This window comes from Microtus ochrogaster, linkage group LG4, assembly GCF_000317375.1.
Source record: "Microtus ochrogaster isolate Prairie Vole_2 linkage group LG4, MicOch1.0, whole genome shotgun sequence".
NCBI lineage: Eukaryota > Metazoa > Chordata > Mammalia > Rodentia > Cricetidae > Microtus > Microtus ochrogaster.
Window position 1 is genome coordinate 19,440,034 of NC_022030.1, and position 12,393 is coordinate 19,452,426.

General features: G+C 50.5%; 1 protein-coding gene across 1 annotated transcript in view; it reads left to right on the top strand.

Moving 5' to 3' along the window:
• The window catches only part of Smg9 (SMG9, nonsense mediated mRNA decay factor), a 23,104-nt gene that overhangs the window by 5,565 nt on the left and 5,146 nt on the right, over positions 1–12,393 (top strand). The window contains exons 3-9 of the mRNA XM_005361104.2: positions 600–674; positions 761–1,022; positions 2,508–2,605; positions 3,734–3,846; positions 9,727–9,838; positions 11,236–11,331; positions 11,646–11,731. Coding sequence (XP_005361161.1) covers positions 600–674; positions 761–1,022; positions 2,508–2,605; positions 3,734–3,846; positions 9,727–9,838; positions 11,236–11,331; positions 11,646–11,731 — 842 coding nt within the window. The remainder of the gene's footprint in view (positions 1–599; positions 675–760; positions 1,023–2,507; positions 2,606–3,733; positions 3,847–9,726; positions 9,839–11,235; positions 11,332–11,645; positions 11,732–12,393) is intronic.

Consider the following 12,393-nt stretch of genomic DNA (forward strand, 5'->3'; position numbering starts at 1 on the left):
GCGGGCCTCTGAGCCAGCAGAATGAGTAGGACTTACAGAGAAACAGGCCCAGTGAGGGTCCACAGTGACCTTAACCAGGAGCAGGCCTGAAATTTGAACCTTCCCCTCTAGACTGAGGGTGATCGGGAGGCAGAAGAGGATGACACATAGGAAGGAGTGCATTTGCCTGTGAGAACAGGGACAGGGCCAAGGGCTTGGCAGTCAGGGTAGTAAGGATCCCAGTGGCTCTCACAGAGCAGGCACCTGCCATGTATCAGGGGTCCCACTAGGCAACACACAGGCAGTTTCCCTCTGTCCTATATTGTCCTGTGAAGGTGGAGCTCCTGCCCTTCCCCCAAGGTTGACCAGGTAGGATTGGGTGTAGCTCTTACTTGGGTTCCCACACCCCGCTCTCCCTCCTTCCCATGAGGCTGCAGAGGACGCTGTCGGGGTTGCGAAGATGTGACTCTGAAGCCGGGTGAATAGTTAAGAGCGAGTTCCCATGCTCAGCCACATTCTGCATGGGTTTCCAGTCTCAAGGGCGTAGTATCAGCACCTGGGTAGGGTTGGGAGGCTTCATGGAGGTTGTCTGGATTAATAGCTGCATTCTCTCTCCTCAGGATGGCAGCGAAGACCCCAGCACTAACGTCATGCAAAAAACCCCCATCATCCTCTCAAAGCCTCCAGCAGAGCGGGTGAGCATTGAGGACCTCAGGAGGGAGGTGGGAAGAGGGGTGATGGGAGGTCTCCACGGTGATCTGCAACCTTCTCACTCCCACAGTCAAAGCAGCCGCCACCAACCACAGCCCCAGCAGCACCACCAGCCCCAGCCCCACTGGAGAAACCCATTGTGCTCATGAAGCCACGTGAGGAGGGGAAAGGGCCTGTGGCTGGAACAGGAGCTGCCACCCCTGAGGGCACTGCCCCACCCCCCACAGCCCCTGTGCCACCCAAAGGAGAGAAGGAGGGGCAGAGACCCACGCAGCCTGTGTACCAGATTCAGAACCGGGGCATGGGCACTGCAGCACCAACTGCCATGGACCGTGAGTGGACCCCGCAGCCTAGGCAGGGACCAGTTCCTAGCCGCCTTAGATCCTCTCCGTCCTGTCGGGCCAGGCCACGCTCCTGCCTTCCTGGCCCACTCAGACCCTCACTGCCCTGTGTAGATGGCAACTGTACTTTCGTTTCCCAGACACTCAGACCCAAATAATCACACAGAAACTATATTAATTACAATACTGTTTGACCAATATCTTAGGCGTCTTTCTAGCTAACTCTTATATCTTAAATTAATCCATATCTATTAATCTGAGTATTGCCACGAGGCCATGGTTTACCAAAAAGGTTCTGGCCGCAGCATCTTTTTCCTTGACTCTGCCTACTCTCTTTATCTCTGTTCAGATTTTCCACCTGACTTTACTTTGCTAAGCCATTGGCTAAAACAGCTTTATTCACTACCCAATAAAAGCAACACATATACAGAAGGACTTCCCACATCATTTCCCCTTTTCTATCTAATTAAAAAAGGAAGGTTTTAACTTTAACATAGTAAAATTACATATAGCAAAACAGTTATCAAACAAAAATTATAGTTACAATATTTAGTCCATTTACATTTGGCAAATTAAGGAAAATACTTTATCCTGTATTTGTGAGTCTACAGTTTTATATCTAATTTATCTTTCATCATAACTAAGGAAAACTATAACTGTCTTCAACTCCAGCAAAGACCCCAGAAGGATATAATATTGCCTAAGTAAACAGAAGTGCATTGTAAGCAACTTCCAAAGTTCTAGAATTGACAGAGACATCTTGCTGCCTGGACAGTCACCCAAAGTTCTTCTGTGATGTTGGGGCATCCACCTTAGTCTATAGGCAGCAGTCTTTTTCCATGAAGCAGGAAATTTGAAGGTTTTTTTTTTTTTCTGCCTTGTAATGGCAAAGTTTGTCAGTTCCTATCTTCTGTGTCCTGCAGAGTGTCTGGCAGTTTCTTCTGTGAAGCAGGAACCCTGAAGGACCAGCCCATCTTTTGGAAAGTTTAGCAGTCACTTTTCTGTGGGTCCTGCATGTCCAGTTCATACAGCATACCATTAAGCAGTCCAGGCAAGAGCAATTTCTTGCCCAAATGGCTAGCCTTGTATTGAAGGCAAATGCCATAACAAGTTTCTTCAATGCCCATTAACCTCTCTGAATTGATGCTGCCAGAAGCAGGCATGTCTCACTGTCAAGAAAAGTCTAAGTTCTTAAACCATTTTAAATGCCATATTCTGTAGGTCTTTGGAGTGTTGAAGATTATCTAACTGAAATATATCTCTGTATATCTAGAAACTAACATGACTAAAAGTTTATTATAGATAACTATCTATTAGCCTGTATTTCTTGATTATACATTACATTTTTAAATGAGCTGCAAACGTAATACCTTAAACAAGAGCAGAAATACATATCGACCTTAAATCTGTATGGACCAAAACCCATACCAATGCAGAGTATTCATCTCTATATGAATCCTCTCTCTTTCTGTCCAGCTGTGGTGGGCCAGGCCAAGCTCCTGCCCCCGGAGCGCATGAAGCACAGCATCAAGCTAGTGGATGACCAGATGAACTGGTGTGACAGCGCCATTGAGGTACGGCCTCCCTAAGTCCCACACGTCTGTCCATACCCCTCCAGAACAGCCCTCAGGACCTGCGAGGAGCTCCCATCCAGCTTAAGGGCTGCAGTTGAAAGACTGGGTCTGCTGATGTTAGGCAAGAAACAGTGGGGATTGGACCCAGGGCCTCCTGCACGCTAACAACTTCTCTGTTCCCGAGCTCCAGTTCCAGGTTGCTTTGAACTTTTTTGGTTCAGAAGTAGGGTACTAAGTTGCCCAAGCTACTCTTGAACTGTCTAGTTTTCCTGCCTTAGCCTCCTGTGACACCAGGGCTAGTTGAAACCCTGACATGCTCCGATGTCTCTTGCTAGACATCCCTGCTACCCTAATACCAGAACCTCTGTGCCATGGCACAGCAGAGGAAGGTCCTGATCCCGCTCCCACACTCCTCCGGGGTCCAGCGGCATGCTGTCTTCACAGTGCCAGCCAGAGGCTCCTTCCCTGCAGCTCCTGCTCTAGCGAGGGCATCGTATTATCAGGCCGACGTGCCTGTGCCTCTCTGCTTTTGTACCTCTTCCACTGTTCAGCAGACTCTGGAAGGGCCGCCCCTTCCTTACCCCTGTAGCCTCAGCCTGTTAGTGCAGCATGCCAGTGCTGTTTATTAACCTGGCCGTGCCTGCTGGCTTCACTGGGCCCTTTCTGTAGTGATAAAGCCACTCTTTTTGCATTGCCTCGTTTGGCAGCCTCCACCTCTGCAGGGCTACTGAGCACTTGACATTGTGACCCCTATTTAATGAATTAAAATAGCCACATGTGATCCTGCTGCCACAGTGAACCTCAGTCCTGGGTAGTTTGGCTCATTAGACTCCAGTTGGCCTTTGGAAGAGGTTCTTCTGCCCCCTGGTGGTAAAGATCGGCAAAGCTGGTGACCGGAGGCAAAGGTCTCAGGTGTTTACAGACTTAGCTCCTTGTTCTGATCTAATCACACTCTGATCTGCAGAGACTGCCCAGAGCAGGGGCCTGACTTGGGTGGTCCTGTCTTCCTGCCTCTCCATTCCTCCCCTGAAATACACTGGCCTTTCCCCACTGGTTCTCAACCCTCCCTAGCTGCCCCTGCCAGGCTCTACTAGGCTTGTGAGGCTCATGTCTTCCATTGCCCCCCAGTACCTGCTGGATCAGACTGACGTGTTAGTGGTCGGTGTCCTGGGCCTCCAGGGGACAGGCAAGTCCATGGTCATGTCACTGTTGTCGGCAAACACTCCAGAAGAAGACCAGAGGTGAGGCACGGAACAGTGTTGAAGACCAGGGGAAGGTGGTCATCCATGGGGAGAGGGACTGGGATTGTAACGAAAGGCTTCAAGGTGGCTTCCTGTCCTGGGCTCATGTCATGGACGAGGATGAGTATGGGCTGTCTGTGGATTGAGGCTCACCAAGGCTTTCAGAAGGTGGTGGCTGCCTCAGGCTCTCCTCTTGCTCAGGTAGTCTTTTAATTTAACTTTTATGCGTTTGAGTGTTGTGCCTGTGTATATGTCTATGTACTGCTTGCTTCATGGTGCCCACTGGAAGCCAGGAAAGGTTTCAGATCTCCTGGAATGGTGGTTACAGGCAATGTGAGCCTCCCATGTTGGAACTGGAAACTGAACCAGTGTTCTCAACTGCTGAGCCATCTCTCCAGCCCCTCAAGTGAATTATTGACGGATGAAGCAGCTGGCACAGAGCCCAAGAGTTAAGGGTATCTGGTGATCTGGGAGATAGGACAGGAAAAGAGCGGATTCTGCGCTAGCCTTGGTCCTCCTGTGTTATGTTCCTCTGCACAGGAACGGTGAGGCCTGAGGTGTCGCTGACCTGCACACGGGTCTTCTGTGAGGGGACATGAGATGAAGATAAATGGTGATAGTAGAAGAGAGGATTTGGAAGGGGACCTTAAGAACTGCGTCCTGACGCTGAGGCAGGGAAGCCTGGCCCTCCTAGAAATAACCTTTCCACATATGCGAGTCATGGGTTAACCAAGCCCTACCCCCTACATGGAGAGTGACTTGCCACATGTCCCACGTTACATATGCATGCCTTCTCCCCCTTTCTCGTGTGCACATGCTCTCACACACACATCCACTAGGTTCTCCCTACTGTCTCCTAAAGCACCTCTTAACACAAGACATCTGGCTTGCAGTGTCTTGGGACTTACTACTTCAGGCGCCACCATACTGTTGGCATTAATTAGCCTCTTTTCTAAAGTTGATTCCGCCCAGTGTCTCACTGGAACTTCCCCTCTCTATCTACACAACCTAGCGGGAGCAGGGAAGGCAGGGACGGGGGACTAGAGGAGCGTGAGAAGACCAAAGGAAGACTCAAAATAGGGATGGGCCATGTCTTGGTTAGGGTTACTATTGCTGTAATGAAACATCATGACCTAAAGCAATTTGGGGAGGAAAGGGCATATTTGACTTCCACTTCCACATCATAGTCCATCACTGAAGGAAGTCAGGGCAGGAACTCAAACAGGGCAGGAACCTGGAGACTGGAGCTGATGCAGAGACCAGTGGAGGAGAGCCGCTTACTGGCTTGCTGTCATGGCTCGCTTAGCCTGCTTTCTTATAGAATCCACCTAGGACCAGCAGCCCAAGGATGGTACCACCTGCCGTGGACTAGGCCATGAGATAATACTCTACAGCAGTGGTTCTCAACCTGTGGGTCTTGACCCTTTCACAAATCACCTAAGACTATTGGAAGACACAGGTATTTACATTACGATTCATAACAGTAGCAAAATTACAGTTATGAAGAAGTAACAAAAATAATTTTATGGTTGGGGGTCACCACAGCCTGAGGAACTGTATTAAAGGGTTGCGGCATTAGAAAGGTTGAAAACAGTTTTGCTTGCAGCCTGATCTTATTGAAGCATTTTCTTTCTTTCATTTTTGAGGGGCAGGTGGTTCAAGACAGAGTTTCTCTGTGTAGCCCTGGCTGACCTGGAACTTGCCCTGTAGACCAGCCTGCCTTGAACTCACAGAGATCCACCTGCCTCTGCCTCCCAAATACTGGGATTAAAGATGTGTTCTGCCACCACCCAGCCCGTGAAGGTATTTTCTTAATTGAGGTTTCCTCTCCCATGGTTTGCTGCATGACATAAAACCATGCAGCACATTGACTCCTTGTCATCTTGACAGACACACATACCACATTCAGCCACAACCTTTCCTTTCTCAATGATCCCAAGATCTCACGTGAAAGACATAAATAACTTTAAAAGACTTACAGTCTTTTTTAAAAAAAATACTTATTTATTATGTGTACAATATTCTGTCTGTGTGTATGCCTGCGGGCCAGAAGAGGGCACCAGACCTCATTACAGATGGTTGTGAGCCACCATGTGGTTGCTGGGAATTGAACTCAGGACTTTTGAAAGAGCAGGCAATGCTCTTAACCTCTGAGCCATCTCTCCAGCCCAATACCCATCTCTTTAAAAATCAAAAATCTCTTCTACTGTGGACCCCCATAAAAAGCAAAATTAAGTTAAATACTTTCTTGTTTCAAGAGGGAAGAACCAGGGTACAGTCAAAATCAGATCAAAGCAAAACCAACAATATAAATAGCTCAACGTCCAATGTCTGGGATTCACTCGATCTTCTGGACTCCTCCAAGGGCCTTGTGTCACTTCTCCAGCTCCACCATCTACTGCTCACACACTTGTCTTCTGGGTTCTGCAGCTCCACTGCACCATAGCTGCTGTTCTTGGTGCTTATCCCATGTATGCTAGCTGGTTTTGTGTGCCAACTTGACACAGGTTAGGGTGATCAGAGGAAGGAACCTCAATTCAGGAAATGCCTTGGTGAAATCCGGCTGTAAGGCATTTTCTCAATTAGCAATTCATTTCCATTGTGGGTGCTGCCATTTTCCTGCTGCTGGTTCTGGATTCTATAAGATTCTATAAGAGAGCAGGAGCAAGCCAGGGGAGCAGGCCAGTGAGCCCTCTATGGTCTCTGCATCAGCTGCTGCTCCCAGGTTCCTGACCTGACTTCCTTTGGTGATGAACAGCAATGCTGAAGTGTAAGCCTCATAAACCCTTTGCTCCTCAACTTGCTCTTTGGTCATGGTGTTTCACCACAGCAGTAGAGACCCTAACTGAGACACCATGGTACTGGCATCGCCAAAACACTGGGGTCTTCTGCTACAGCTGGGCTGTACTTTCACCAATAGCTTCCCCTAGGCTCTCTTCATGGTGCCAAGTCTCAACTTCTTTACATGACCCCTTCAGTCCTGAGCCTTCAACTGCCACTGAGGCTGCGCCTTCCCCAGTGGCCTCTCCTGGCCTCTCACAGTGCCAAGCCTCAGCTGCTCTCCATGACCCCTTCCTGCCTTCAAAAGCAGCACTTCCTGGGTGACTCTTACATTACCAAGTTCAGTTGCCAACTTGTACAGCCTTGGCCACCTCTGGAACAAGGGCAGGAACCTGGAGGCAGGAGCTGATGCAGAGGCCATGGAAGGTGTTGCTTACAGGCTTGTTAAGCCTGCTTTCTTATAGAACCCAGGACACAATCCAGGAATGGTACCACCTGTCATGGTCTGGGCCCTCCCCCATCAACCACTAATTAGGAAAAGTCCTGCAGGCTTGTCTGCAACCCAGTCTTACCGAGGCATTTTCTCAATTGAGGCTCCCTCTTCTCAGATGACTCCAGCTTGTGTGGAGTTGACATAAGACTGCTCAACACCAGACACAGTAAGGAATGAAGGCCAGGTTGTTCCCAGAAGCTGGAGCTGGGCTTTTGTACAGAGGGTGCCTTATCCTTAGTGTACAAAGGGCTGTGAGCCCTTTGTGTGGAGTCTCGCATCTGAAGCACAGTTTTATTGTTGCTGTGATTGGAGATGGGGGTTTGTTTTGTTTCTTTAAGACAAGGTCTCTCTACATAGCCCAGGCTGGCCCTATCCCACAATCCCTCTGCCTCAGTGTCAGGTTTTTCTTCTAGGGGAAAGGGCCTATACTTCTTACCAAGTCTTGGCCTGGTGGAAACCCAGAAAAGGTTAGGGAGCACCATTGCCTGAGCCTAGAGCTCAAAGGTCCAACTGCCTCTCCATCCCCGGCCTCTCTGCCCAGTTGCATATACAGCTGCCTGTGCCGTCATGCTGTTTCACCTCTTGGGTGGCATCTTTGCCCACCCCTCTTAGCAGCAGGCACAGTCCCCTGTGCTCTCTGTCCAGACTCCAGAAACCGCTGTCTCAGTTTGCATTTTACCCATGGCTCTTGTCAACTCCTAAAGATTTCACCTCATTTACAGCCTGCTTCCCCTCCTTCATGCCCAACCCCTGCTCCCAGCCATTATCTCCCCTGGCAGAGGCTGAGATCTACCCAGCCAGTCTTTGTGCCTTCGCTCAATTCAGCAAATGTGTACCAAATGCTCCTTACATTGCCAGCCCCTGTTCTTGGTGCTGGGTTCCACAATACGCGTGACTGTCATAGCTGCCATGTGGGCTTGTTTTCTGGGGAGTTTGTAAAGAGAATCCATCTGGCATGTTAGAGCCATTTGGCATGTTGGAGGATGATAACAGCCAGGCATGTGGTGAATGCCTGTGGTCCCAGCTTTCAGGAGGTGGAAGCAGGAAGATCAGGCATTTGAGGTTATCCTCCGCTACATAGTCAGTTCAAGGTCATCCTCAACCTTATCCTTGTTCAAGGACAACAAAACCAGTTTTAACAATTGGCCAGATTACAGTTTTTAAATCCAGCACTGAAAGAAGAACGGACTCAATGGATAGTGTGCCCTAATGAGAGGGAATACAGACACAAAGCCTTAGGCCTGGGATTTGGGCCTGAGTTGCAGAGCAAACAAGAAGGGGGTCAGTAGCTCAGGGACAGCTTGCCAAGTGAGGCCCATGCAGGGTCTCAGTCACACTGCAGAGAAACATGTGCAGAGGGCTATAGGAATGAATGTGAGAGGCCCTGGGAGGTGCCTTGTCTGCGGAGCCACCTCCAGCCTTTCCTGCAGTCCTTGCACACAGCAGAGACGGGCATTTTCCAAACCAAAATCTATTCATCACTCGTCTGCTTCAGGGCATCTGGACTCATACACCCCCACCCCAAATCCTGCCTGTGTCCCATGAAGAAAGGCCTATGTGTCTGCCTGCTGATGTCCTACCTCCACCTGGCCTGTTGTTGCCTTTCTCCTCAGTCTTGCCCTCTGTGCCTCCTGTCAGTCTAACGCCCTGGTCTGCATCCACCCGTCGTCACATGTACTGCCTGTCCCTCTTCACTTGCTCCCTGGAGCATTTTCCTTGCCCTCAGAGCAGATCCACCACCCCACCCATCCCATCATTGTCTTTTCTTAGCCGCATAGTTTCAGAGCATATTTGAGCTAAATGGAAGTCTTTGGAGCCAGCGGCTTTGTTTCGTCCGATACTCTGCCCGTGAGCACTCTCACATGGATGTTGGGAATCAAACCCAGGTCCTCTAGATGAGCAGTGCACACTTCTAACCACCAAACTGTCTCTCCAGCCTAATTGCACACTTCTTGAGTATGAACTTTGTAGGTGATATTTGCACCACAGATACCAAAAGTTGGACACACTTGGTTGGGTAGTAGTATCATTCCCTTCTTATAAATAAATAAATAAATGCAACGGTGTCTTCACTGTGTAGACCAAGCTAGCCTCATAGTGATCCTCCTGCCCTTGCCTCATAAGTGCTGGAATTAACAATATACCCCCACAATGCCTAGCAGTTTTCATAATTTTTTGTGACATAGTCCCACTGTGTACCCTGTCTAGCCTGGAATTCATAGAAGTCTGTTTACCTTGTTCCTCCAGTACTGGCATTAAAGATGTGTACCACGGCTTCCTGCCCTTGTCATCTCCATAATACAGATAAGGAAACTGAGGAAGAGGGCTTAAGGGCCAGGAAGACAGAGTTGAGATCTGTAACCTGGAAGTCTGGCAGTCTCTGCCTGTAAATGCTTGAGTCTGCTGACTCCCTTAGCTGCACTGACTGTACCTGTGGGCGGGCATGAAGCTGCATGCTGAAAATCATATCATCACTCCCTAGCCGTGGCATCAGATGGAAGAGATGGAAGGCCTGGGGGCTGGCGGAGGGTCCGCGTCTCAGGTATTCTGTGGCTGGAGAGACTCAGTGCCAAACAGCTCATGTGCTCCACATGTTCTCCCCATAGGGCGTATGTCTTCCGGGCTCAGAGTGCCGAGATGAAGGAACGAGGGGGCAACCAGACCAGTGGCATCGACTTCTTCATTACCCAGGAGCGGATTGTCTTTCTAGACACACAGGTGCCAGCCCAGCCCCAGCCCCCTCTCCCTGGCCCTTAGCATCCTCCTGTTAGAGTGTGACATTCACTTTTGCACTGTGGCCTGGAGGATCTCCAAGCACCATGCCTTCAGGTGTGGCCTCGGGTCTGTATCAGTCTATATCCTGAACTTCAACCTTATCAGGAATGTGACCTGAAGTTGAACTCTGCCCCTTCACCTGTCAGTGGGGGTGCAGGCTCTACTCAGCCTCTTGGAAGCTCGTTCTAGTCTATGGAATGGTCCAAGAAAAGTGTTTGACCAACACCTGGTACCAGGTTCTTGCTTAGAATTGTCACTATCATTGGGACTGACCTGCCATGGATATCTAGGCAGTGGTCCTCAGCTCCTCACCCTCAGGCCCTTCACAGGTCCTTTTCCATTTCTGACCCCAAGTTTCAGAAAAGGGAAGTCATACTGCCTGTCTGCCTGGGAATTGCCCCAGGGTTTAAAGTTTCACAGTAGCCCTGAAAGAGGTAGACCTGAGCCGGATGCTCCCAGCTCTCAGCACTGTGGTCTCTAGAATAGACTCTCTACACTTCGACCTGTTTGTCTGGCCAGTGTCTCCCTTCCGAAGACTCCCATGGTGCATGCTTCTTGACATTTGCGGCCTCTGATGCCTCTGTTCTCCACACCCCTCCACTGTGGTGTGAATCACTGCTGTGTATGTCCAGTCCCCAACTGCCTAGAGTCCTTTGGGCACTGGGCCTGGCCCAGCGTTGTTACTCCCCCTTGGGGAGGTTCTGCTCTCCAGACACTGACATCACAGAGTGGGAAACCTGCTATCTGGAAAGGCTTCAGGAAAACCTGGAACCCTGAGTGCCAGGCCTTGTTGTGTAGGGTCTGCAGGGACCTGAACACAAGCAAGCCTGGCTAAGAGCACCTTCCAGAACAGCTCACACTCCGCTAAGCAGCAGTATGACTGACACCAAAGTGGTTTCCCGAGGTGTTCAGTTGACTGTGACTTTCAGGAAAGTTCAGTGTGCTAACCCCTGTTTCTTCTATGTGCACTGATGCAATTTGTAAATTCACACCAAGTTTCACACTAATCATTTTTTGACCTTAGTAATTATTTCAGCAACACTTTGGAAGCACATAAAAAACAGCCAGCGACAAAGAGTCTTAAAGGGGCCAGGGCTTATTTATGCTCTGTGAAACTTAGGAGCACCAGGGGCTCTTGGGACTCCAGGCTCTTGGAAACAGCAAGGCTTGTCTCAGGAAGGCTGGGAGTTCATGGTTCGCCCCCTCTTGCTGACCAGCGCTGCACTGGTTAGACTGACCTGCTCTGCTGCTGGCCTCACTTTGTCTTCGGCAGTGTTTGCCTGCACTCTCAGAGTATGCCTTGCAGTAACTGCCTCACCTTCCGGGTCCATCTCTTGCAGCCCATCCTAAGCCCATCCATCTTGGACCACCTCATCAATAATGACCGCAAACTGCCCCCAGAGTACAACCTCCCTCACACCTATGTGGAAATGCAGGTGAGGGAGTCTGGTAGGGGCTGAGCTGAGGGCTGGGGGCGGGGGACCAGGGGCTGGGCTGGGGGAGAGGGGGCAGCTCTGGCTGAGGACAGACCTGGCCTCCAGCAGTCACTTTTCACCCCTTGCCCTCAGTCTGGTGCCCCTCTATGTAAGGCGGCTGCTGCTTCCTACCTGGCCACATTTAGGGCTGGCCTGTAAGGAAACAGGTCACACAGTGTTGCTCACAGAAAGAAGCCCTTTGTGCTGCTCCTTGAGCTGCATCCTGGGAAGAAGAGCTGGTGTCTGACCTCTGCCCTCCCTATCCCTCCCAACAGTCACTGCAGATAGCTGCCTTCCTCTTCACGGTCTGCCACGTGGTGATCGTTGTACAGGACTGGTTCACGGACCTCAGTCTGTACAGGTGAGCTGCGAGACAGGCTGGAGGGAGGACAGCCTCAGGCCAGGGCCCCACTGGTCCCCTCGGTACCCATGGGGATACTGTTGCATGTTTGTTGTAATTGGTCGTTCCTACAGGTCCAAAGGCCTCTGCTGGCTTCTCCACACTGGGGTCTAGGTAATGCATGTCTCCTCTGCTAAGGCCCCATAACCAACCTTCACCAGGTTCTCTCAGTCACTATTGGACTGCTTACAGGGCAGTGGTTGCAGCAGGAGCGTAGGTCATCTTAAAGCCACCCATGGGAAGGCCTGCACATGGAAGGACGATGGCTTCCCCGTGGCTATGAGGATGGAGCCCCTCCCTAGTCCTTCCCAGCATGCATGCTTGTGCCCTCCCTGACACAGGTGCAGTTAGGGCAGAACTGCAAACAGCTACTTGGGAGGAGTGGCTAGACACTCAGATGAGGGTCTCATGCCTTCCCCACCCCTCCTTCTGTGGGGGAAGTCAGTGGTCAACAAGCCCGACATGGTGGTCTTTAGCCAGTGGGCACAACTGAACTCATGCAGTGCGACCCCTCCATGGACCTCACCTCCGTGTGGTGAGCACAGCCCTTTCTGTGCTGCTTGATAGAGCCCACATCATGAGGAAGACACCCCAGGCATCTGGTTAGCCTAGGGCCCACACCA